Here is a 24360-nt window from a genome sequence, read left to right on the forward strand (position 1 = left end):
ATCTTTCTTGACTTGGTTTGGACAATGGTTGTTGTATTTCATTGGACACTTAAATTTGTGGATAGAGTCATCCACGAAAACCACGAAAATTGGTACCCCACGAATAAAAGTACTTTCACAGTATCTGAATGAATCTAAAAAAATTCAAAGCTGTTATTTTCTTTTTTTTTGTACAAGATACTCTATAGAAAGGTTATTTTATGTTGTGTGCTTACATAAAAAGAAGATATGGTATGATTGTCAATGAGACAACTTTCTACAAGAGACCAAATGACATAGAAATAAACAACAATAGGTCATCATTTGGCGTAAACGATGAGCAAAGCCTGTACCACATAGTCAGCCATAAATGAAAAACAATTCAAATGAGAAAACTAGCGACCTAATTTATATATGAATAAAAGTATGAAAAAAAACCAATTATGTAACACAGCAACAAACAACAACCACTGAATAATAAGCTCCTGAAATTGGGACTGGCGCATACAAAATGTTGCAAGGTTAAACTTGTTTGAAGAGACCAACTTTCCCCTTAACCTGTGACAGAGGTGTAACAGTACAACATCGGAAAAAAATATAAAAATATGCATTTATTGTGATTTCATGGCTCCTGAGGTATTTGCTTTTATTTATTAGTAGTATTAAAGTTTTCAACTTTTTATAGTCAAAGAATTTAAAAGACCAAATCACAGAAATCTAAATAACAGCTTTATCACACCTTGTCCTTCATAACTTATCCCAAAATATTTTTCTTGAGATATATATCATAGAACAAGATGTCCATATATTAGCATTAAAGTCATAAGAAACCTCAAATAAAAAAAATTAATGCATATGTTTTTTATAACTCAATGGATAGTTTTCATTATAAAACTTATGTACATATACTTTTTTCTGAAGAAAATTCTTTAATTTATTCATATTTAGAAGAAGTTTACTTTATTTTAATAGCTTGCTTCCAGCAAACAATTCCCCCGACATATTTTCCGTATGCAAAGTGACCTCAGTGTGACCCATCTCGTAAAAATCCGGTGATCACAATACGCATGGATGTCCTTAAAATAAACTATTATCTGAATTTACATGTTAAACACGTGCTCTCTTTCCATGCTTTTTTGTTTATTTTTTGTCGATTGTTGACAAACAGGTGACCATCGTTAAACTTCGGCTACAAAACACGAACTTTAATAACCTGCCATATTTTCACAACAACACTGACTGATTGAGAAAAAAAATTGACGATTATACGAAATTTACCCGAAAAAAATGATAAATTTGTGCACAGAAGACTAAGTTTATGATGTTTGTATGCATTGGTTCAAGATTTGGAAGAACATAATTTTTCACCGGTCACTCGTTTCTTATGACTTTAAAGTGTACTGTCATTGAACCTAGCTTTATGATATTCAAAGTGATGCATACATGTATTGATTTTTTTCCAACAAGCGCCTAAAACATGAATGAATTTATTATTTTTTTCTCTCTTATCTGACTTCAAGTTTGTTTTACATGGTTAATCAAATATACCGAAAAGTATTCAGTAAATAGCAGTAAATTGAAAAGTTTGACGTCAGTTTATCTTGACAACTGTATACATTTAAAATGCATATATGTATATGTATTTACACAAAGTGCATTGTCATTTTACAAACATCTTTCTAGAATTTTTGTACCAGTACTTTAAACTTACTGTTCAAAACAAATTAATTAATTTTCACGAAAAACAGCATAAACCAGTAAGATATGTAGAGAATTAAAGTTAGAACCTGACTTTTGATAACCCTTTTTAGCTTACCTGGCCCAAAGGGCCAAATGAGCTTTTCCCATCGCTTGGCGTCCGGCTTCTGTCATCGTCGTCGTCGGCCGTCGTTAACTTTTACAAAAATCTTCTCCTCTGAAACTACTGGGCCAAATAAAATCAAACTTGGCCACAATCATCATTGGGGTATCTAGTTAAAAAATTGTGTCCAGTGACCCGACCAATCAACCAAGATGGCCGCAATGGCTAAAAATAGAACATAGGGGTAAAATGCAGTTTTTGGCTCATAACTCAAAAACCAAAGCTTTTAGAGCAAATCTGATAGGGGTTGATATTGTTTATCAGGTCAAGATCCATCTGCTCTTAAATTTCAGATGAATTGGACAACCGGTTAGTAGGTTGCCCCTGAATAGGTAATTTTAAGGAAATTTTGGCTTTTTTGTTATTATCTTGAATATTATTATAGATAGAGACAAACTGTAAACAGCAATAATTTACAGCAAAGTAAGACCTAAAAATAAGTCAACATGACCAAAATGGTCAATTGACCCCCTAAGGAGTTATTGCCCTTTATGGTAAATTTTAAGATCTACAAACACATCACCATCACCAAAACACAATTTTGTCATGAATTCATCTGTGTCCACTGTTGAATATTCACATAGACCAAGGTGAGCGACACAGGCTCTTTAGAGCCTCTAGTCTTATTATTTACAAAAATATTTCAAAACAGTCAGAGTTCTTAAAAACAGTTTTCAAGAAAAAATGCAAACTTCTCACAAATTTTTTTTTTTCTTTCCTAGCAGAAGAAAAAGGAACTTCTCTTGTGTAATCAACTTTTACAGTTTTTAACCAAGATCCCAAGAAACTTAACAGACAGATTGCACATATGTTGAATTATCATTTCAGGGAGAAGCGCCTATCCAGATTGAAGTATTTGATTCTAATACAGATGACAAGAAGAACATCTTAATTGATCTATTCTTTAATGTATACAACTCAACACAGGCAGGGTTTAATCAGACCAGCATTGCTGCAGTTAATCTCAATCTCATTGGTACAAGAAGTAATAATCCTACAAAGTAAGTCTAGACCTGTAACTTCTATATATCCTTTGAAACCTTGGTGATTTAGACTCTGGGAAGCCTCTTGTTCATACAAAATTCTCCCTTTCAATTATTTAACTACTGCTTGGCTGTATACATTTTTCATTCTCTCTCTTTGTATGTCATGTCTGTTCAGTGGAATTTTTTTAAAACCAGGCATAATCAGGATAACCAACAAGTGTTTAGACAATGTTTAACATAAAGTTATTCATGTTTATCATGTGGACGACATGATGTGAAATTAATATTTAGCCGTGTATATTATGCAGTTCTGTATAATCCCCTTTCAATCATCAAAAATAACTTTGAAAAAAAAAGAATTAAGAAGGTAAATATAAAAAAAAAGAGAATATATGGGTTATTGAGACAGCTATTAAACAGTCCCCAGATTAAAGAATGTCTGTCATGTCTGTACGTATATATGTTTTATTTTCAGTTTGAGATTTTCAGTGTCAGTATTTTGTGATTCACAGTACTATGGAAGTGATTGCTCCACAAAATGTGTGCCTACAAACAAATGTGATGGTCATTACACATGTGATCATCAGGGAAACAAAGTTTGTCTGAGTGGCTGGAGGGGAACAGACTGTACAGATCAGGTTCCAGGCAGTGATGTTGACTGCAGTGTATACACAAGTAAGTTGACCTAAAGTTTAATTTGATCTTGCTGTAAGGTGTTAGCTTTTAGACTTTCTAGCGACTGTCAATATTTATAGAGCAGATAGTAAAAGCACTGTTTTATTTATAGGTTTGTGATTTTTCAGTACAGTAGCAACTAATTAGACTTTATTTTTAAAAGCTTTTTCATAGATATAGGAAGATGTGGTTTGAGTGCCAATGAGCCAACTCTCCATTCAAATAGCAATATATAAAAGTAACAGCTTATTTTGCCCCAAATCTCTCAAATCTTACTTCTGACATTGCTTTCAAATTGTGTCACTAATGCTTAGCTGATGCTCACATTTTCTGACAAGCCTATCTTTTTAATGCTTCAAGAATTGATCAGAAAATTATTTCTTTTACTTTTCAGATAAAACAGAGTTTTCCACAAGTGAATGGGAAGGAATGTATTCCTGTGACAATAAACAACACAGTTACCAAATTTTCTTGAATGCCACGAAACCTAAAGATACATTGAATATTGATGCAACTGTTTCTTTCAGAAACAACACAGTCAAAGTTTCTGGGACATATTCAAGTTGGAGTAAGGCATTAGCTTTGCAAGTGGACACATCACTTTTATATGAAGGTCATAATTTAACAAAGATTTCCTTAGAAACCAGAGAGATTAGTACATCGGGTATGATTGGACAGTTATCTTTATACAAAGCAGATGGCGGAAAATTTACCTGTATTGTTGATCCTCTGAGTTTGAAAAAAGGTATGATAAAAGTCTTTTTACTAATTACTGATTCAATTCTGTTATTATACACACTTTAACACAAGTTGTTTCTCTCTGCCAATTGTAGACTGGTTCCAAACTGGACAAACTTGATAAGCATATTATAAGTTGATAATGATATATCTAAACAAACGAAAGGGCCATTGAATGAAGCCAACATTCAACCCACGGGCGTAGATTTTTGCATTTTTTGGTATACTGAAGACCCCTGTAAATATAGTCCTGTAAATATATATTGTGAACTTTTAAACCGATTCTGAAAAGAAGTGCTCCTTTGAAGGAGGGAATTCCTTAAACAGATACAGAGATAGGCATTTTGAAAAGATTTTAAAAGCTCTCAGATTACACATATTATGCATAAATGATTTTTCTCACCATTGGTAATGACAATTTATGTTCCTGCTTTAAGAAACAGCTCATACAAATAGATTTCTTATTACAGAATATCCATATTCTATTTTTGTTAAAAAAAAAATTCTATAACAAATTTTCAGAATTTCATAGATTTGAAATTCATCACTACCATGATGAAAAGAAAAATAGTTATTTGTAAACAATGTTTAATATGTTTATTTTATTACAGCTTACTTTGATGGATGTGATTTTAAAGGAACTTGTGTGAGATATGGAAAGAGTAAACAGAACTATTACTGCTGTTGTAATGATGGTAATGTATTATATAGACAAAACCAATATTATTGTTTTCATACAAACCAGTTAGTTTAATTTGTTTAATATTGTCAGAATAAACATGGTAGAATTTTTCTCAATGAATTTAACCAATGGTTTTCCTTAATGATATAACATTCTAATGCAATATAGTATGTTACACAACTGTTGACTGAAATGTTTACTGTCAATGGACTAGTGGACATTATGAGTCATTGAGAACAAGCTTAATTACATTTAATATTTCTGGGATATTTTCATTTTTATTTGAAACATTTTATTTCATTAGAATAGAAAAAAAAGTACTGCTTTCAATGAGTTTCAACATCTATTGCTTCACATCTTAGTCTGTGTACACAGAATGTAGTGTCATAAGTATATTTTGTATTTTGCAGGAACAATTGGTACAAGTTGTACAAAGACAACAACTTCAAAGACAACAACCACATTAACAACAAAATCTACTCAAGGACCAACCACAACTGCAGTTGAATCAACAACTACTGAAGTCACTACTCCAATTCAAACAACAGCTTCAACTACAACTCAAAAACCAACAACACAAGTACCCACAACTAAACCTACCACCACTCCAAAACCAACCACACAAATACCAACAACTAAACCTACCACTATACCATCGACTACACAAACAACAACACAAATACCAACAACTAAACCTACCACCAAACTAACGACTACACCAACAACTACTGTTACTACAACAGAAACAACAACACAGCCTGAAACTACATCAGAACCAACAACTCCTTCTGAACCATCCACTACCTCTGAACCTAGAACTACACATGAACCAACAACTCATTCTGAACCAACCACTACCTCTGAACCTAGTACTACACCAGAACAAACAACAGAACCACCAACAATGATGCCTACAACTACCCCAACAACTACAACTGCATCTACTACAGTAACAACTCAGCCAACAACTGTAAGGACAACTTTAAGACCAACTACACCAAAAACCACAACTCCAACAACAACTCCAACAACAACTACGCCAAAGCCAACTACTCTGTTGACAACTACACAAAAACCAACAACTTTAATGACAACTACACTAAGACCAACAACTCCTGTTACAGTATCCTTATCAGATACTTTTACGTTAAACTTGCTCATGGTCCCAGCTGAGTTAGATGGTTTAGCTGTGGTGAATACACTACTGAATTCATGGATTATGGAAAATAAAGGTAAATGAATTTTCAAACTTTCTGCATTATTTTCTATATTTTTGACCTCATTTAGTTAGGTCATTGATAATTCTAGTTTCATTTAGTACTTGCTCTATGACATTTTTTTTCTTAGACTTCCAACACAAATTCAAATATACCAGTAGTATCTAGTTTTATAATGGGATTTTTGAGATACCAGTGTTAAGATACATAAATAAGTGCAAGTGTACTGTTTTATTTCAATTTAAATGAAAAAAAATGTATGATTAATTTGAAATCATTAAGATCTCCCTATTTGTCAAATTTATTAACCATGTGATTTTAAAATCTTTATGCCCCAAATTTTCCCTTTTTCATATCTTCCTCCTTTAACTTCTACTAATATTAATGTTTAATGGGTTATTTTAACTTCTACTAATATTGATGTTTAATGGGTTATTTTAACTTCTACTAATATTAATGTTTAATGGGTTATTTTAACTTCTACTAATATTGATGTTTAATGGGTTATTTTAACTTCTACTAATATTGATGTTTAATGGGTTATTTTAACTTCTACTAATATTGATGTTTAATGGGTTATTTTAACTTCTACTAATATTAATGTTTAATGGGTTATTTTAACTTCTACTAATATTGATGTTTAATGGGTTATTTTAACTTCTTTTAATATTGATGTTTAATGGGTTATTTCATTTATGATTTTAACTTGATATTCCAGGATTGTTGAATTTAACAAAAAACAACACAGAAATAGAAATTGGAGGCTTTGATGAAACAATTGCTGAAGGGTAAGTTTTGATAAAAGATTTTCTCTGTTGCAGGTTATTCTATTAAATGAAATGTGGCCAAAATTCATCCCAATCAGTATTCTTTCTGTGAATAATTTTGCATACTTCAAATGGACATAACCATATATGACCTATGACCTAACTATATACAAAAAGAAAACTCAATTATTTAAATTGCATAGGTCTTGCTGCTTATTTTACTCTCCATACAAGTATAGATTATTTTACTGTTCTTCGTGGTTAGTTGCCCCAAGGTCTTCAGCAAGTAAATAGCAAGTCCACACTTGTCCAGAAAATTATCATGTCATTTTGGATTGAACAGTTTTATATCAAACTCTTGTCAGCTTATTAGGGTTGGAATATTGATAATAATAGAACCCGTATTATCTATATCACAAATTTTGACTTGGCACTCATAACCCATCTTCTTATATTTATCTATAGATATGAGGAGATGGGTTATGAGTGCCAAGTCACAATTTTTAAAAGAAAAATTATTATAGGTAAAGTACTGTCCTCAACACGGAGCCTTGGATCACACTGAACAGAAAGCTATAAAGGGCCCCAAAAATGTAAAACGATTCAAACAGGAAAACCAACGGCCTAATTTATATAAAAAACGAAAAACACTTATGAATCACATCAACAAACGACAACTACTAAACATCAGGTTCCTGACTCTGGACAAGTGCAAACAAATGCAGTGGATTTAAATGTTTTCATTAATGTGGTCCAATCTATTATTCTAATTATTTTCTTGCTTTATGTCTATTTTGTAGATTACCAGTAACAATCATTAGATATAGAGTGAAAGTTAAATCATCTGTTATAAACACTGTATCAGCAAGACGTCCCAATGACAACACATTAATACAACAGCTTAAGATCCAATACAATACAAACCAAATATTACTGTATACAGGGTCAGGGCCTTTCTTTCAATTGAAAGATAGTTTAAAGTTTTATGTACATGGTCCAGGGCCAGTTGAAAGTCAGATAAAACACATGGAGAAGGCTATTTTGTCAGCTCATAACAATACTTGTGGTAAGAATTGCAGATCATATATATGGTATTGAATTGACATTTTTAAAACGTTTGAATATAGTAACCATCTAAACAGACTTTTTTCTAGTAGAGTAGTTAAATACTTGAGTTTCAATAGCTGTGTTATACAGTTATACTTAAAATGACAACTTATGATCTAATATCCAAGGTGCAATGTCCAGATTAGTATTAGTGCAAAAAAAATTACAAAAGTTTTTATATTAATTATTTAGAGTGTGCTGCCGACTTATACTTTTGATAAAATATCATTCAATGATAAATTCAATGTATTTTATTATTTTAGAGAGTAGTGGGAAATGTGAAGTTACTAAAGAAACAAAAGCTGTTATTAGAATGAGGGAAGAATATGTTGGTGATGATGGGTAAATATATTATACTGACTATAATCTACTGATTAAGCGATGGCATTATAGTTATACTTTACAATATTTGAATCTGATTTTTTATATTAAACAGATGTATTTAAGTTGTGCAACTGTTATTATGGAAAATATTCATAATTTTTAAAGGCAGTGCTTTAAGGCCTGACTTTTAAGTCATGAGGTTCATCTTTTCATACGCAATCTTTGCAGGGGGTCTTTTTGCCAGAAATAGATCCAGAAATGTTCGAATTTCTCCTCTTCTTTTTATGGTATGATATGGGTTTTGTTTCTTTCATTTACATTGGGGACTAAAGAAACGATCAGTGTGTATTGTTCGTTTTATAGAACTTGTTATTAGTGTGTATTTTGCATTATAAGCAGTCAACCTGACTACAAACTATCATTATGTGTATTCCGTGTGGAAAGAGGTCGGGTCAATTTCGAGTGTTATCTGACATCTAAAGATTCTTTCAGACGTTGATAAAACAATGAAAAGTCGACTGAACATGATTAATATTGCATCTTCTATAATTCAAAGCGGAATTCGGTTTATGAACGAGAAACCGTAAAGCGTTTTCAATTTCGGTATTAGTTATGTATGTTGTCTACGTATTATCCTGGTTCCCGGTACTACGTTCCGGGTATTAGCTATTTGATATATGTGATGTGTAACATTACGATCGGGTACCAGCCAATCTACGTGTGTATGTGTACATGATTTCCCGCCAAAATGACCGACATACAGCTATGGATAAAATAGTCCATAAACGTTCCGTATAATGATATGCAAATTCATAATTATTCGTAACTATTTTATCTTTGTATAATAAATATAACAAAATGGATTCCACAAAATTGAAGATAGCATTATTTTACGAGGATTTCTCATATTTTTCTCACTTCCGGCGCAGTAATACGTATGTTTTGAAGAAGTTCGAAGAATTTGACAAAGTGAATTGAGAAGGAAACGGATAGATATACGTCCTTGCTATCAGGTAAAACAATTTAAATGTACAGAACAAACACATTTACTTCACACAAATAGTACAGGCTTAAGCTTTTTATTGTCTTATACACGACTGTAGTCTAGTGTTTAAACGACGGCGGTGACCTACAAGGTACGGGTCATACTGGGTCAAGTCTAAAATTTATATGTAAACATATCCACGTGCTATTAGGTAGAAAGCATCGTAATGCAATATCTACAATTTTTCCTCCTTTATACATCGTTTAACCAGATACATTTCTCTTTCAAATACACTTATAAAACACGGGTTGTATGTACGTATCTTTTCTAGTGTTTTCTTGTCCTTATTAAAGTTCATTTGTTGATGTTTAAATATTTTTGAACGACTGAACACAGGAGGGAATGAATGCAACAATTATATATACTGAAGACTTGGGCTGTACAATGATAGTGTACGTATGTCATGCTGATAATTATTCTAGCAGTAATTATATTAATTTAGGATGTAATGACAGGAATTCATGAGCTATGCCTCAGGCTTTCTGAAAAAATATCAATGACAATGTAAAGAGGAACGAAACATTGACACGAATGATGCTCTCTTCTATGTTATAGTTATTTAGGTATGTGTGTTGCACTAGTTTCAAAAAAACTTAAGTTATAAAACTTTTTTTCAGGGCACAAACCCACATTAAAGAGACTTGTCTACTGCCATACCCATCCTATTTTCATGCACCATTTGCAAGCAAGAGACTAAAAGGTTTGCAAAATTAAAAATCAGGACGGTGTCCAATTAAAACAAAAGAACTAAACTGGATGAATATTGTAGGAGAAATCTAGAGGAAAGTTTTGATTTGTGAAATTGGTTTTCCTGAAAAGTCATTCATCCTAGCCTGCAGGAAGGAACTATAACTGTCCACCACCAACTGACGAGCTAATGTTGAGCTTCACATATGGAATTACTCAAATACCACCAATGTCTATGTTTTCAGCACAGATTTCACAAGTTATGACACAGCTGTGCTTTTTTTTTATACCTGTTAAAGAGTTGTATACTAAATTTTATTTTTTTATCAATAAATATATATTGTGTCATTTAAGAACTTGTATTTTGCCAAAAGATGCATACTAGTGAATGAAAGTGGTGCAGTTCATTTTGCTTTGGTATATAGAATTGAATTACAATTGTTCATGTTATTGGAATGCTTATAAAAATAAGGAGATGTGGTACAATGTATATGATATTAAGTGAGTTTATCAAGCAAAAGTGAATAAGAAATAGGTATAAGCAGTTACAGGTACTACTGTACAATCTCAATGAGAAAAACTCATACCGTAAAGAGAATTTCATATTTACAAGTAAGTTTTGTTTTTGCGTTGAATAATTTTCTTCTATTGTTTTAATTGCAAATATAGGAAGTGGTTAAAATGCTAATGAGACAGCTGTTATGGCCACAGAGCCTTAATTGAAAACTTCTTTTTCATTCATACTGGTAGATTTTGCCTGGAGTTAGAAACAAATCTGACAACTTTTCAAAATGCACATGGCCATGGGGGTTTAACGTGAAAGATGGTTCATATAGTCATACAAAACCTTCAAGGGGCCTTCAAATGGAAGCAGGACAAGTCGCCCCACTGGTTAATCGCCTCACTTTTTAAAAAACCGCCACAAACTGATTTATCAAATCGCCCCACATGTGAAATTGATTAAATCATGTTTAATATTACTCCCTGATCCTACGGCGGCAGCGATGTAAGCTCAGTTCTTAAAAGCTTTATATTTTAGAAGGTGGGAGACCTGGATGCTTCATACTTTGTATATGGTTGCCTCATGTTACGAAGTTTCCTTCAGTCACATGTCCAATGTCCTTGACCTCATTTTCATGGTTCAGTGACTACTTGAAAAAAAAAGTTAATTTTTTTTGTAATGTTAAATTCTCTCTTATTATAAGTAATAGGATAACTATATTTGGTATGTGCATACCTTGCAAGGTCCTCTTGCCCGTCAGACAGTTTTCACTTGACCTCGACCTCATTTCATGGATCAGCGAACAAGGTTAAGTTTTGGTGGTCAAGTCCATATCTGAGATACTATTAGCAATAGGTCTAGTATATTCGGTGTATGGAAGCACTGTAAGGTGTACATGTCCAACTGGCAGGTGTAATCTGACCTTGACCTCATTTTCATGGATTAGTGGTTATAGTTAAGTTTTGTGTTTTGGTCTGCTTTTCTTATACTGTTTGCAATAGGTCTTCTATATTTTGTGTATGGAATGGTTGTAAGGTGTACAGGTCTACCTGGCAGGTGTCATATGACCTTGACTTAAGCTTTATTATTAGGACTATCAACATAATATCAATGATTAGTAAAGAAGGCGAGACATTTCAGTGTGTACACTCTTGTTTTTAAAGTGGGGCGAGTTAGTGAAAAAGTGGGACGATTTGTCATGGATTCCCTTCAAATATATTCTAATGTGGTTTTTGGCTTCTTCATGCATTAATAAGCTCATAGCCATTGTTGAATTAATTGTTTTCTTTAAAATAGTCAACAAAATTGCTCTTACAAAATTGCCATTTGGGAGCCTCGAACTCGATGGGGGAAATACTCTGCAAATACTGACAGTTGGCAGGTATGGTCATAAAAAAAGTTGACATGTTTCTATGTACATTTACCATTATTTTACTTGATGTTCTTGCTATACTGTGAAAGTACTTTTATTCGTGGGGTACCAATTTTCGTGGTTTTCGTGGATGACTTTATCCACGAATTTAAGTGTCCAACGAAATAAAACAACCATTGTCCAAATCAAGACATGGAAATATCCCCATCGGAAGTTTGACCACTGATATGATCTAGAGAATATGTTGAATAACGCCAAATCTGAGAATACTTTAATAGCAGTCACAGAACTACAACCGCATGCAGGATTATACCCATTTAATCTTTAATAACCTAACCTGTACAACTTTTGATCCTTTAATTCTCATAAAAAAATATTTTTGATCGATGAAAGTCAGATTTCCGGTATTGAAATGCTAGTATGATAAAGTTTTCATTTTATATCCTCATAGTTCTTGTTCATATGGAAAATAATAATTTCATGCTGGGCTTGATTTTGATAAGAATTATTTGACAATTCAAGATACGTTTATAGCATTTGTTTATGTTACTATTTTCAATAGGTGACATGTGTATGGCCTAATTAACACCTTTGATGGTCTTTAATCTGTTGATCACTTTATCATGGGTAAATAAGTGTTATCACTACGATTAACACGGGTCAATGTTTACTTTGCAATTTCCTTCAATTCAGACTATTTTTTTTTTAGAAAACTAAAATCCACGAATTTAAAAACCCACGAACATGTTAATATTGCTCAATCCACGAAAATTGATACCCACGAATTAAAGTACTTTCACAGTATACACAGTACAGAGACTAGTCAATCTTTGTGAACTATTTTTTATGGGAGTCATAGAATATGCGTATACAATCAATAATTAAAAATAGTCTATTTATATTGAAAAGAAAAAGTTCTTATATGTCTAAAGAAGAGGGACAAAAGACACAAAAGGGACAGTCAAACTCATAAATTTAAAGCAAACTGACAATACCATGGCTAAAAATGCATTTCATGGGAGGCACAGAAAATATACTGTAAACAGTAGACTATAGATATAGGTGAGCTAGGTACAAAAGAACTCTAAAACCACCTCTGTTCTATGGAAGATAATGATATAACTGGACTAGAAATACACACAACCTGTAATTAACTGCCTTTACAGCGCTTTCGCGCTTTGATTGTCTTTGTTATGGAACATTGGCAATTTTTCAAGATAGTTTTTCTTCATACTGTACGCCTATGATAATAGAGGGAGACACATTGCTTTGTCTTTGCATGAGTCCATTCATTAGTTTCCATCTCTTTATCCTATTTCAGGTTAAAGTTTTTATAGGTATACAACCATGCTGAATAAAGTTTTATGCCCAATAAGTCTTTATTCAAAACAATTACATTTGATAAGAAAAAAGGATACATCCAACTCTGACCAAATTAAATTGTACGCTTGCTAAATATTATGCAGACTAATAACAAGGTTATCTAATTAACAGGTTGGAAATAACAGAAATCACCTACTACATTGAGATCTTTGGTGCAGTAGTTGTCCCCACAAACTACAGTGATATTTCACCTGATAATTATACTGAGGCCTTTAAAGCTGCTGGTATACATACTGTTGTTTACAGAGGACTTAAAACACTTAGATATAGGTTCCACTATACACTGTTTATTGATGGTAAAGTGAGGACAGAAGATGAGAAAGACTTTAAGGCTGCAATAGAAAATACTTGGCTCACAACATTCCCAGGTAACCAACTTAGTTATTGAATATCCTTAAATACAAGGACTTAACTACCTCTGGAATAAATTACCTAAGCTGTATTTGGCAAACTTATAGGAATTTTTTGTCCTACTCTCCTTAACATGGTTCTTTATTTGGCCATTTTTGATTTTTATCGAGCCTTCGACTTTAGTCGAAAAAGCGAGACTAAGTGATCCTACATTCTGTCATCGGCGGCGGCGGCGGCCAAAAATATTCACTCTGTGGTTAAAGTTTTTGAAATTTTAATAACTTTCTTAAACTTTACTGGATTTCTACCAAAATTAGACAGAAGCTTGTTTATGATCATAAGATAGTATCCAGAAGTAAATTTTGTAAAAAGAAAAAAACATTTTTTCCGTATTTTACTTATAAACGGACTTAGTTTTTTTGCGGGGAAACATTACATTTACACTGTGGTTAAAGTTTAAAAATTTTAATAACTTTCTAAAACTATTGTGGGTTTGTACCAAACTTGGACAGAAGCTTATTTATGATCATAAGATAGTATCCAGAAGTAAATTTTGCAAAAGATAACTCCATTTTCTCTGTATTTTACTTTTAAATGGACTTAGATTTTCTTCCAGCTAATATTACATACAGTCTGCAGTTAAAGTTTTCAAAACATTTATTAGATTCATTAACTATCCTAGATTTTTACCAAACTTTGACAGAAGCTTCTTACAACCATAAGATAGAATCAAGAAGAATTTTTTTATTAATTTTTTCCTCATTTTTGTTGAGGCTGCGATTTACAGCAAAACTAGGCGAGACACTGGGTTCCGCGGAACCCTTACAAATTTTATATTATTTAAAGATCACTAATGAGTCTTTTGTAGACAATATTTGTTTTCATCGTGCTAACATAACTTTTGTGTACGTCTAGGAAATTTATACTGTGATATACACTTGAATTAATGATTCATCTTTACTAAAGAAACCAACAAAAAAGAGAACCCCACAAATGATTATGAATACACAATTATATATGAACTTTCATTTGAATATGATTTTATTTATCTACAGGATATTACACTGGTTGTAGAGACTGTTTTGCTCAAATTGTAAGACAAGAAAAATACCTAACAGATAAAGGGTGAGGTTTGATTCAAATTTAATGTTAAAGAGCTCTCTTTACTTGATTATTTTAAATCTACATTATAAGATTCATGCAGTAGAAAATATCAAAATTTTACATTACGAACATGAAATAATAATAACAGAGGACACAATGGTTTAGTAAAAAAATGCCATATGCTGTGATTAAATACATATATTTTGAAAAAATATACATCTTCAACCTAGATGAAATAATACACATCTACAATTGCAAACTTTCCACAGGTGCTATCCAGCACTTTGATTAAAGTATACATGAATGTTTTTGTTCACAGTTCAGATTGTTTGATTGATTGCTTGCTGTTTGTTTACGTTCAGTTAGTTTCTTTTGAATCTATTTAATAAATTTAATACATTTGAAAAGCAAAGTATATTCTACAAAACTTATGATTATTACATTTTACTTTCTTTTTCAGAAATGAAGTAACAGCCTTAATATACTACTTTTACTTTCATTCAATTCTTCAAGTACCACTAGATTTCCTCCCTCCCAACAACACACTTATGGTAGATAATATACATGTGAGAGGTGTAGACAACAGTACTTACACATTATACACATCAGACGTGTATTCTAGATATAGAAACAGCTTCAGTTTATTATTAGAAGGAGAAGAAGACATCCCTACCACATCCCTAACAGATAATCTACAGGCAGCTTTCTTAAATTATAGTGATTGTAAGTATCCTTCATTTGGAGTATAATGTTCATAATCAAAGAATGGTAAAATGACAAGGAGAAAGTCGTATAGATAGATTTTAAATTTATTTTTAATTTGTCGGAAGTAGAAACATTCAGTGTTTGTACCTAATGAATTATTTAAAATGGATGAATGGCTGATGCGTTAATGAAATAACTCTATATTGCTCTAGATGAGCATGCATAACTATTGCAATTCTTGTGAAGATTTCAAATTAACAGTCATTTAAAAGTATGCATAGTATAATATGAAGGGGAGATAACTCATTTGTCATTAACAGTTTGTCAACCTGTGATTTAATCTTATATATAATTAACAGTTAAATCTAATTCACTGTGAATGACTGAAAATACAAAAAAAAGGCTGATTCGAGAACTAAATGTGTATGTGTGGTAGAGAGTCTGAATATATTTAAGCTTTTTTACACCCTTCAAAAACAAACAATTATATTTATACGTTAGGCCAGGATTTTTTGATTTGTTGGTTTACGGATCCACTTACCCGATTTTGCCGATTTCCAAAATAAAAATAAAATCAAATTGTCATGCTTTTTAGCTCACCTGACCTGAAAGGTCAAGTGAGCTTTTCTCATCACTTGGCGTCCGTCGTCTGTCGTCCGTAAACTTTTACAAAAATCTTCTCCTCTGAAACTACTGGGCCAAATTTTACCAAACTTGGCCACAATCATCCTTGGGGTATCTAGTTTAAAAAATGTGTCCGGTGACCTGGCCATCTAACCAAGATGGCCGCTATGGCTAAAAATAGAACACAGGGGTAAAATGTATATTTTGGCTTATATCTTTGAAACCAAAACATTTAGAGGTAAAATTGTTAATCAGGTCAAGATCTATCTGCCCTAGAATTTTCAGATGAATCGGACAACCCGTTGTTAGGTTGCTGGCCCTGAATTGGTTATTTTAAGGAAATTTTGCAGTTTTTGGTTATTATCTTGAATACTATTATAGATAGAGATAAACTGTAAAAAGCAATAATGTTCAGCAAAGTAAAACCTACAAATAAGTCAACATGACCAAAATTGTCAGTCAACCCCTTAAGGAGTTATTGCCCTTTATAGTCAATTTTTAACAAATTTTCGTCAGTTTTTGTAACTTGTACAAAAATCTTCTTCTCTGAAACTACATGGCCAAATTAAACCAAACTTGGCGATAATTATCATTGTGGTATATAGTTTGAAAAATGTGTCTGATGACACCGCCTACCAAACAAAATGGCCGACATGGCTAAAATTAGAACATAGTGGTAAAATGCAGTTTTTGATTTATATCTTTAAAACTAAGACATTTAGGGCAAATCTTTCAAGATTTAAATGTCCATCAGAATAAGATCTATCCCCTCGCAAATTTTCAGATGAATCTGACAACTCGTTATTGGGTTGCTGCCCTAAAATTGGTAATTTTAAGGAAATTTTGCAGTTTTTGGTTATTATCTTGAATACTACTATAGATAGAGATAAACTGTAAACAGCAATAATGTTCAGCAAAGTAAAACCTACAAATAAGTCAATATGACCAAAATTGTCAGTCAACCCCTTAAGGAGTTATTGCCCTTTATAGTCAATTTTTAACAAATTTTCGTCTGTTTTTGTAACTTGTACAAAAATCTTCTTCTCTGAAACTACATGGCCAAATTAAACCAAACTTGGCGATAATTATCATTGTGGTATATAGTTTGAAAAATGTGTCTGATGACACCGCCTACCAAACAAAATGGCTGACATGGCTAAAATTAGAACATAGTGGTAAAATGCAGTTTTTGATTTATATCTTTAAAACTAAGACATTTAGGGCAAATCTTTCAAGATTTAAATGTCCATCAGAATAAGATCTATCCCCTCGCAAATTTTCAGATGAATCTGACAACTCCTTTTTGGGTTGCTGCCCTAAAATTGGTAATTTTAGGAAATTTTGCAGTTTTTGGTAATTATCTTGAATACTATTATAGATAGAGATAAACTGTCAACAGCAATTTTGTTCAGCAAAGTAGGATCTACAAATAAGTCAACATGATAAAAATTGTAAGAGTACCCCTTAAGAGTTATTGCCCTTTATAGTCAATTTTGAACAAATTTTTGTCATTTTTGTAACTTGTACAAATATTTTCTTTTCTAAAAGTATGGGTCATATTAAACTAAACGTGGCCACAATCATCACTATGGTATCTATTTAAAAAAAGTGTCTAATGACCCCACCTACCAACCAAGATGACCAACATCAGTAAATACAGTAACAGGTGAGCGACACAGGCTCTTGAGAGCCTCTAGTTTTTTCTTCTCGCCGTCCCTAACAAATGCATTATCCCTGAAAAATAATTAAAATATCCTATTTTATGAAATGAAATGCATTAATCCCTTACAGAAGTGATGACACTTCAGGCTTTCTGTTGTGAAAAATGAAACTTTCAGTTTACGTTTCTAAAAATAGACAAATTAATTATTTTAAATGACCTTGAAATGTCGTTTGCGCAAATAATTTTGCGGAACGAAACTTGTGTTTAAAACCAATTACACAATAAGTTCGTTTCTCTTATTTGTCACCAGTCTGTAAGATGCATGTTTTCATATAAATAGACTTGTCCAAATGTGGACAGGTGGAAGTTCAAGACATCAAGTTAAAATACTGAATTTTAACAAATCATTTGATATTTTCTTGTTTTATAGATAAAAAAAAATATCGTCCATTTGGATAAAAAACGGGAATGCATGACAACAGATTATTTAACCTGATATTCTCGTTTTTCCAGTGGACAAGTCTATTACGTTTTTGACACGTGTGTTGAAACTTATTTTCGTATGACGTTTTTCCTTTTTTTTTTCCTTTATCAGTTTTCGTGCTTATTATTTTTCACCAAGTTTTGATTAAAAGCTAAGTCAAATAACTGACGTGAATCTGTTTTTCTTGTTTGTGAAATGACAATTTGATTTCGTCTTTGTCAGTGTACCCCCACTTTTTTTGACGGGAAATTATTAGACAATGTCATGCGATGTTTACAGCTGAGCAATAATATTTCATCTAACTAAAATTTAAGAACGATGAAAAATTAGTATGACAAACATATTATTAGAAAGGTGAAATATATTTTTATTTTGCATATCAGTTTTCTGTCTTGAAAGATCTTTTTTTTTCTGACCGACCGACCCGACTTTTTCATGGAGAAAATCTGTAAACCAACAAATTAAAAAACTGTGGCCTTATATACAATTCTTAAAGCTGCTGTCAAATCACAACCATCCATGAAATTCAAATAATAATGCCTGGACACAGCCCTCACATTCACCATGTTAAGTAATGGCACAGCCCTAATAAAGATTCTAAATTTTATTATTCTTTTCATTTATTTACAGCTTCAAAGACTATCAAAGTTGTTCTGAAAACTACAGTAAACTGTATTGATGACCAAGGGTAAGCTTCATGAGGAAATATATACATACTTTCAGCTCTTTTAGTAAAATGGAAGAAAAAATGGGATCAATTATTGTACAATGCTGTGTCCACACTGCTATGAAAGGCCGTTCATGTCAAAAACCCGATAAAGTAACGCGTTAACATTTAACGCGATAAAACCACATTTAACGCGATAAATGTAGTTTAAACGCGTTAAAATTATTTTTAACGCGTTAATTGATAATTTAACGCGTTAGGCAATTCACTACAAAAAATGACAGAAAAACTTTCTACTTTCGCCTAAACTAAGTTTTAAGACGTCAGGTTTTACTCGAAACCTAATAAATGAAAAGGCCGGATGTTTCATATCTACGTCTATTAACGCGATAATGTTGAGATTAGCAGAACATTACGTAAAAGCTGCTTTAACGCGTTAAATGCAATTTTAACGCGTTAAATGCAACTTTAACGCGTTAAAATCAATTTTAACGCGTTAAACGCAACTTTAACGCGTTGAAAGAAACTTTAATGCGTTAAAAGCAACTTTAACGAGTTAAATGCAACTTTAACGCGTTAAATGTTATCTTAACGCGTTAAAAGCAACTTTAATGCTTTAAAAGCAACTTTAACGCGTTAAAAGCAACTTTAACGCGTTAAAAGCAACTTTAACGCGTTAAAAGCAACTTTAACGCGTTAAACGCAACTTTAATGCGTTAAAAGCAACTTTAATGCGTTAAAAGCAACTTTAACGCGTTAAACGCAAATTTAACGCGTTAAACGCAACTTTAACGCGTTAAAGCAAACTTTAATGCATTAAAAGCAACTTTAACGCGTTAAAAGCAAGTTTACCGCGTTAAAAGCAACTTTAATGCGTTAAAAGCAACTTCAACGAGTTAAATGCAACTTTAACGCGTTAAATGCAACGTTAACGCGTTAAATGCAACTTGAACGCGTTGAATGTTAATGTTATGCGTTAAAAGCAAGTTTAATGCGTTAAAAGCAAGTTTAACGCGTTAAAAGCAATTTTAACGCGTAAAATGCAGTTTTAAAGCGTTAATTGTTATTTTAACGCGTTAAATGCATCTTTAACGCGTAAAATGCTACTTTAACGCGTAAAATGCAGTTTTAACGCGTTAAATGTTATTTTAACGCGTTAAATGCATCTTTAACGCGTTGAATGCAATTTTAACGCGTTAAATATAACTGTAACGCGTTAAAGCAACGTTTACTCGTTTAATGCAACTTCAACACGTCAAAGCAACTTTACCGCGTTAAAAGCAACTTTAACGCGTTAAGGTAGCACAATACAAAGATATTTTTGCTTCCAATCTCCAACCTTTAAAATGCTGTTACTTTCTTAAGACTGCATATAAATTTATAAAAGAGGTATATATAGATAGATAAAAGATTAATCTTTTAAATGAAGGCAACATTTTTGTTATGCAATCATTATGTAATCAATTATTATGCAATTAATGGCAAAATCTTGGTCAGTTCACTTGAATGAATTTAGCGCTTTCATCTCTATATCTATACAGGAAATTTAAACGAAATCTTAATCAACACAGCAGGAGCTACAAAAGGGTGTCTCAAATTATCGCTATCATATTCCATTCTCTCATAAATCTCTAATTAGTGTAAACATCCTTACCACATAAAAGTAGATAATATTTGATTAGGTGTAAAATTTGATCTATACAGTCCATCCAAAATCTGAGACACCCTTTTGTAGATAATGGCTCTAGGAACAACATATAATAAAATCAACCCTCTCCGGATAACCATGAAGAAGCTAATTTCAATTGAAAGTGGAAATTTCTTGTAAAATTTTGTAGACACAGTTAACATTATAATTAATTACATAATTGTTGTATAATACTAACATTGCATTGATTTGAAAGAGTAATCTGTTAGCTATCCATAAATACCAATTTTATAAATTTTCAAGCATTATAAAGAAAGTTACAGCATTTTAAAACTGGGGAATAGGAGGTATAAAATCTTTGTATTGTGCTACCTTAAATGCAACTTTAACGCGTTGAATGCAACTTTAACGCGTTGAATGCAACTTTTACGCGTTAAATGCAACTTTAACGCGTTAAATGCAACTTAAATGCGTTAAATGTTATTTTAACACGTTAAAAACAACTTTAGATTTACATTTGTCAACCTGTCTTTACGCTTTAAATTTTGTTTATATGTCCAGTTGTTCAGATACTTTACTTCGTCTTTTTGCATCATGTGATGTCTGTATCTAACATTATGGTTTACCATAAACTGGTAGTTTGACGTATACTTACATAAGTCTCTACAGGTGAATTTTGTAAAATAAATTTTAAAACAAGAGGCCTTTAAGAGCGTACATCGAGCATCTAGTAAACCATGCCCAATAATGTAACGAATCTGTGCCAAAAGAAAGAGGATGACCATTTGATATCCATTGGGGAAGGAGGATGTTATTCTTTGTTTTTACTACTTACTAAGTCGGATTTTTTTTTCGCCGCGCAATCATTCATTTTCGACATTTTGACCTCTAAATACTGCGTTGTTTTGTAATATGGCATGTACGGAGAACAGATTATTTACCCCCCTCTCTAAAATGGGCGCTATTATCAATGCCCTACCTGTAAAGCTGAAAGACACTGTCTCTCTGTCCGTCCGAATTTTGTTCAAGGTTATGATTTTCTTTCTGATATTGTTTGACTCTTACCCCATTGTTTTATTTTTTATTTACATTGAGTCATAGATCACATTTGTTCGGTCAGTGTTTCATCATTAGTTCTTTTAATACTAGTATGTCATTTGATTGAGTAAAACCATTTCAGTTAATATTTCAAAGCGTGTCTTTCTATGTTGTGATTTTACATTATTGTTTCAAGTTGGATAGGTGTTAGTGCCTATCTATACATTTAAATCCAATTTGTTTGCACCTGTCCTAAGTCGGGTACCTGGTACCGTATCAAAATGTCGGTTTTTTTATGTGCTTCATAAGTGTTTCCATTTGTTTTTATAGATTATACCGTTGGCTTTCCTGTTTTTACACTAGTCTTTTTAAGGCCCTTTGTACCATGCTGTTCAGTGTGAGCCAAGACTATACAAACTTTGCGCACGATGTTCCTACGTTACACCACCACGACGTCAAAGAGAGATTTCTGAAACGTTTGACGTACATTAATTTTATTCAATTTGCAAGTTTCATTTGGTTTTTTTTTATGTAGTTGGTTGATTCTAAATCTGTCTCTATTAATTTTGTGATGTCTATTTACCAAGAATTTATTTACCCAAAGTTGTGGAAATCGATTAAATAATTTTTACCCTTAATTCACATTTAAAATGTTGTATTGTCGTAAGTAATGAACTTGAAGGAAGGAAAAATGGGACAGAAGTATACGGTTTTCTATAAATAAATTACGACAAAATTTTAATCGCAGGCTGCTAAAAATGCATGGATGCATATCATCTGTCATTGTAAATTTTTCATGTCTTGATTCAACCCTAATACAAATATATCCGACACTCTGCAAGTAAATAAAAACATATTTACCCTTGATTAATTTGAATTGAATTGTATTAAAAATTTACTTGACACATAATCATCGAATGAAATTATTATAACCCGATCTTGAAAATTATTGTCCAAGTCATTTGAAGTTTCTTGCTTTTAAAATGTACTAATCTGCTCCTGAATCGTCCGTATAATACGGGGATGCATTACTTCAATGAAACTGTTTTTGTCGCCGTTTCCGATAAGGCAGCAACCATTTGATTTTCTGGAGGGGGGGGGGGCTATGGTTTTTTTTGGAAAAAAAAGTTTGTTTCCAGTTTTTGGTGAAAAAAATTATTTGTTTAGGGCCTTGAGAAAAAAAGAATAGAATCACTATACATAAGAGATAAAACAGTTGTTTAAAAATGTAACGTTGGACATCCGTTTTTTTCACAAAGTTTTGTTGTATTAATCCTCAAATATACTAGATATTACTAAGCATATGACCAAGAGCTATAAGAAAATAAAGGAAAACATATATATATATATTCATAAGTACGTCTGAGTCAGTGACAACCCTACAACAGATGTATCCATCGGATCGCCATCAATGATGGTGATACATGGCTGTGTACATAATGTATATACAACTCGTCTAAACATCAACCCAACAATGTTAGATCTGTAAAAAAAGCCATGTATCACCATCATTGATGGCGATCCGATGGATACATCTGTTGTAGGGTTGTCACTGACTCAGACGTACTTATGAATATAATTATTTTCTGTGACTGTATCTTACATTAATTTGTAGGATCCTTAACTATAGATAATTTAGCTGATCTGTAACAATAACATCTGCATGCCTTATATATCATGTACTGTAGTACGCCGCTAGATTAAAACTGACGTGGAAAGGTAACACATTTGGTGTCACGATATCACAGTAGCATGGGTTCGAATCCCGGCGAGGGAAGAACCAAAAATTTGCGTAAGCAAATTTACAGATCTAACATTGTTGGGTTGATGTTTAGACGAGTTGTATATATATATATATATACAAAGTCTAGTAAAAAGCCTCGCTACCGTAGATTTCGAAGAAAAATTCATATTACGGCCGATCCCAACAACACAGTTGTCAATTTGTTAACAGTCTCTTTAACTGAGGATGAAACCAAAGTCTTATCTAAGGGTTTGAATTTTTGCCCTACTCCAAGTAACATAGATAATATGAAACTGGAGGATGACCTCAATAACTTTGCCAGAACCCTCAGAATTAAAGAATACTTTGGTAACAAGGATAGAGAGGAGGATAATGAGGGAGACACAGCCACGTCCAACTCAGAGGACGAAATCATAATTCCGCATTTCAAGAAGAAGAGTTCATGGATTCCAAAACCTAGCAAATCTGCTACACTGGAAGATGTTATTGACAAAATCAAATCGGATGTTGTACATCTCGCCAGCAACAAATACTCGTCGTTTTATAACACCACTCCTGACGAGAAAAAAGCCATACAATCGCTTAGAAACCGACATGATATTGTTATAAAACCAGCAGACAAGGGAAGTGCCGTTGTGATAATGGACAAAGCCAACTACATCGCGGAAGCAGAGCGTCAGCTCTCTGATGAGAAATTTTATAAGAAACTTGACTATGACCCTACTTCCGAGTTTAGTTCCAAAATTATCACTGCGTTACAAACCATGCACAATGACGGTCACATAGATGAGGATACAATTGGATATTTAAAACCAGTGAACGCCAAGCCTGGTCGATTGTATCTTCTTCCTAAAATACACAAGGTTAACAATCCTGGTAGACCCATTGTATCCGCTAACGGCCACCCGACTGAATTTGTAGACTTTCATTTAAGATGTCATGTAGAAAATCTTCCTTCTCACATTCAAGACACTACAGATTATCTTCGCAAAATGGAATCCATGAAC

The 24360-nt window shown here is 32.5% G+C and overlaps 1 protein-coding gene across 1 annotated transcript in view; it reads left to right on the forward strand.

Moving 5' to 3' along the window:
- The window catches only part of LOC134699009 (uncharacterized), a 61117-nt gene that overhangs the window by 9547 nt on the left and 27210 nt on the right, over positions 1–24360 (forward strand). The window contains exons 4-15 of the mRNA XM_063560704.1: positions 2669–2841; positions 3302–3501; positions 3896–4246; positions 4851–4934; positions 5332–6153; positions 6857–6926; positions 7706–7971; positions 8276–8354; positions 13437–13693; positions 14732–14801; positions 15241–15503; positions 18887–18944. Of these exons, the coding sequence (XP_063416774.1) occupies positions 2669–2841; positions 3302–3501; positions 3896–4246; positions 4851–4934; positions 5332–6153; positions 6857–6926; positions 7706–7971; positions 8276–8354; positions 13437–13693; positions 14732–14801; positions 15241–15503; positions 18887–18944 (2693 nt within the window). The remainder of the gene's footprint in view (positions 1–2668; positions 2842–3301; positions 3502–3895; positions 4247–4850; positions 4935–5331; positions 6154–6856; positions 6927–7705; positions 7972–8275; positions 8355–13436; positions 13694–14731; positions 14802–15240; positions 15504–18886; positions 18945–24360) is intronic.

Source organism: Mytilus trossulus, chromosome 1 (genome assembly GCF_036588685.1).
Source record: "Mytilus trossulus isolate FHL-02 chromosome 1, PNRI_Mtr1.1.1.hap1, whole genome shotgun sequence".
Lineage (NCBI taxonomy): Eukaryota > Metazoa > Mollusca > Bivalvia > Mytilida > Mytilidae > Mytilus > Mytilus trossulus.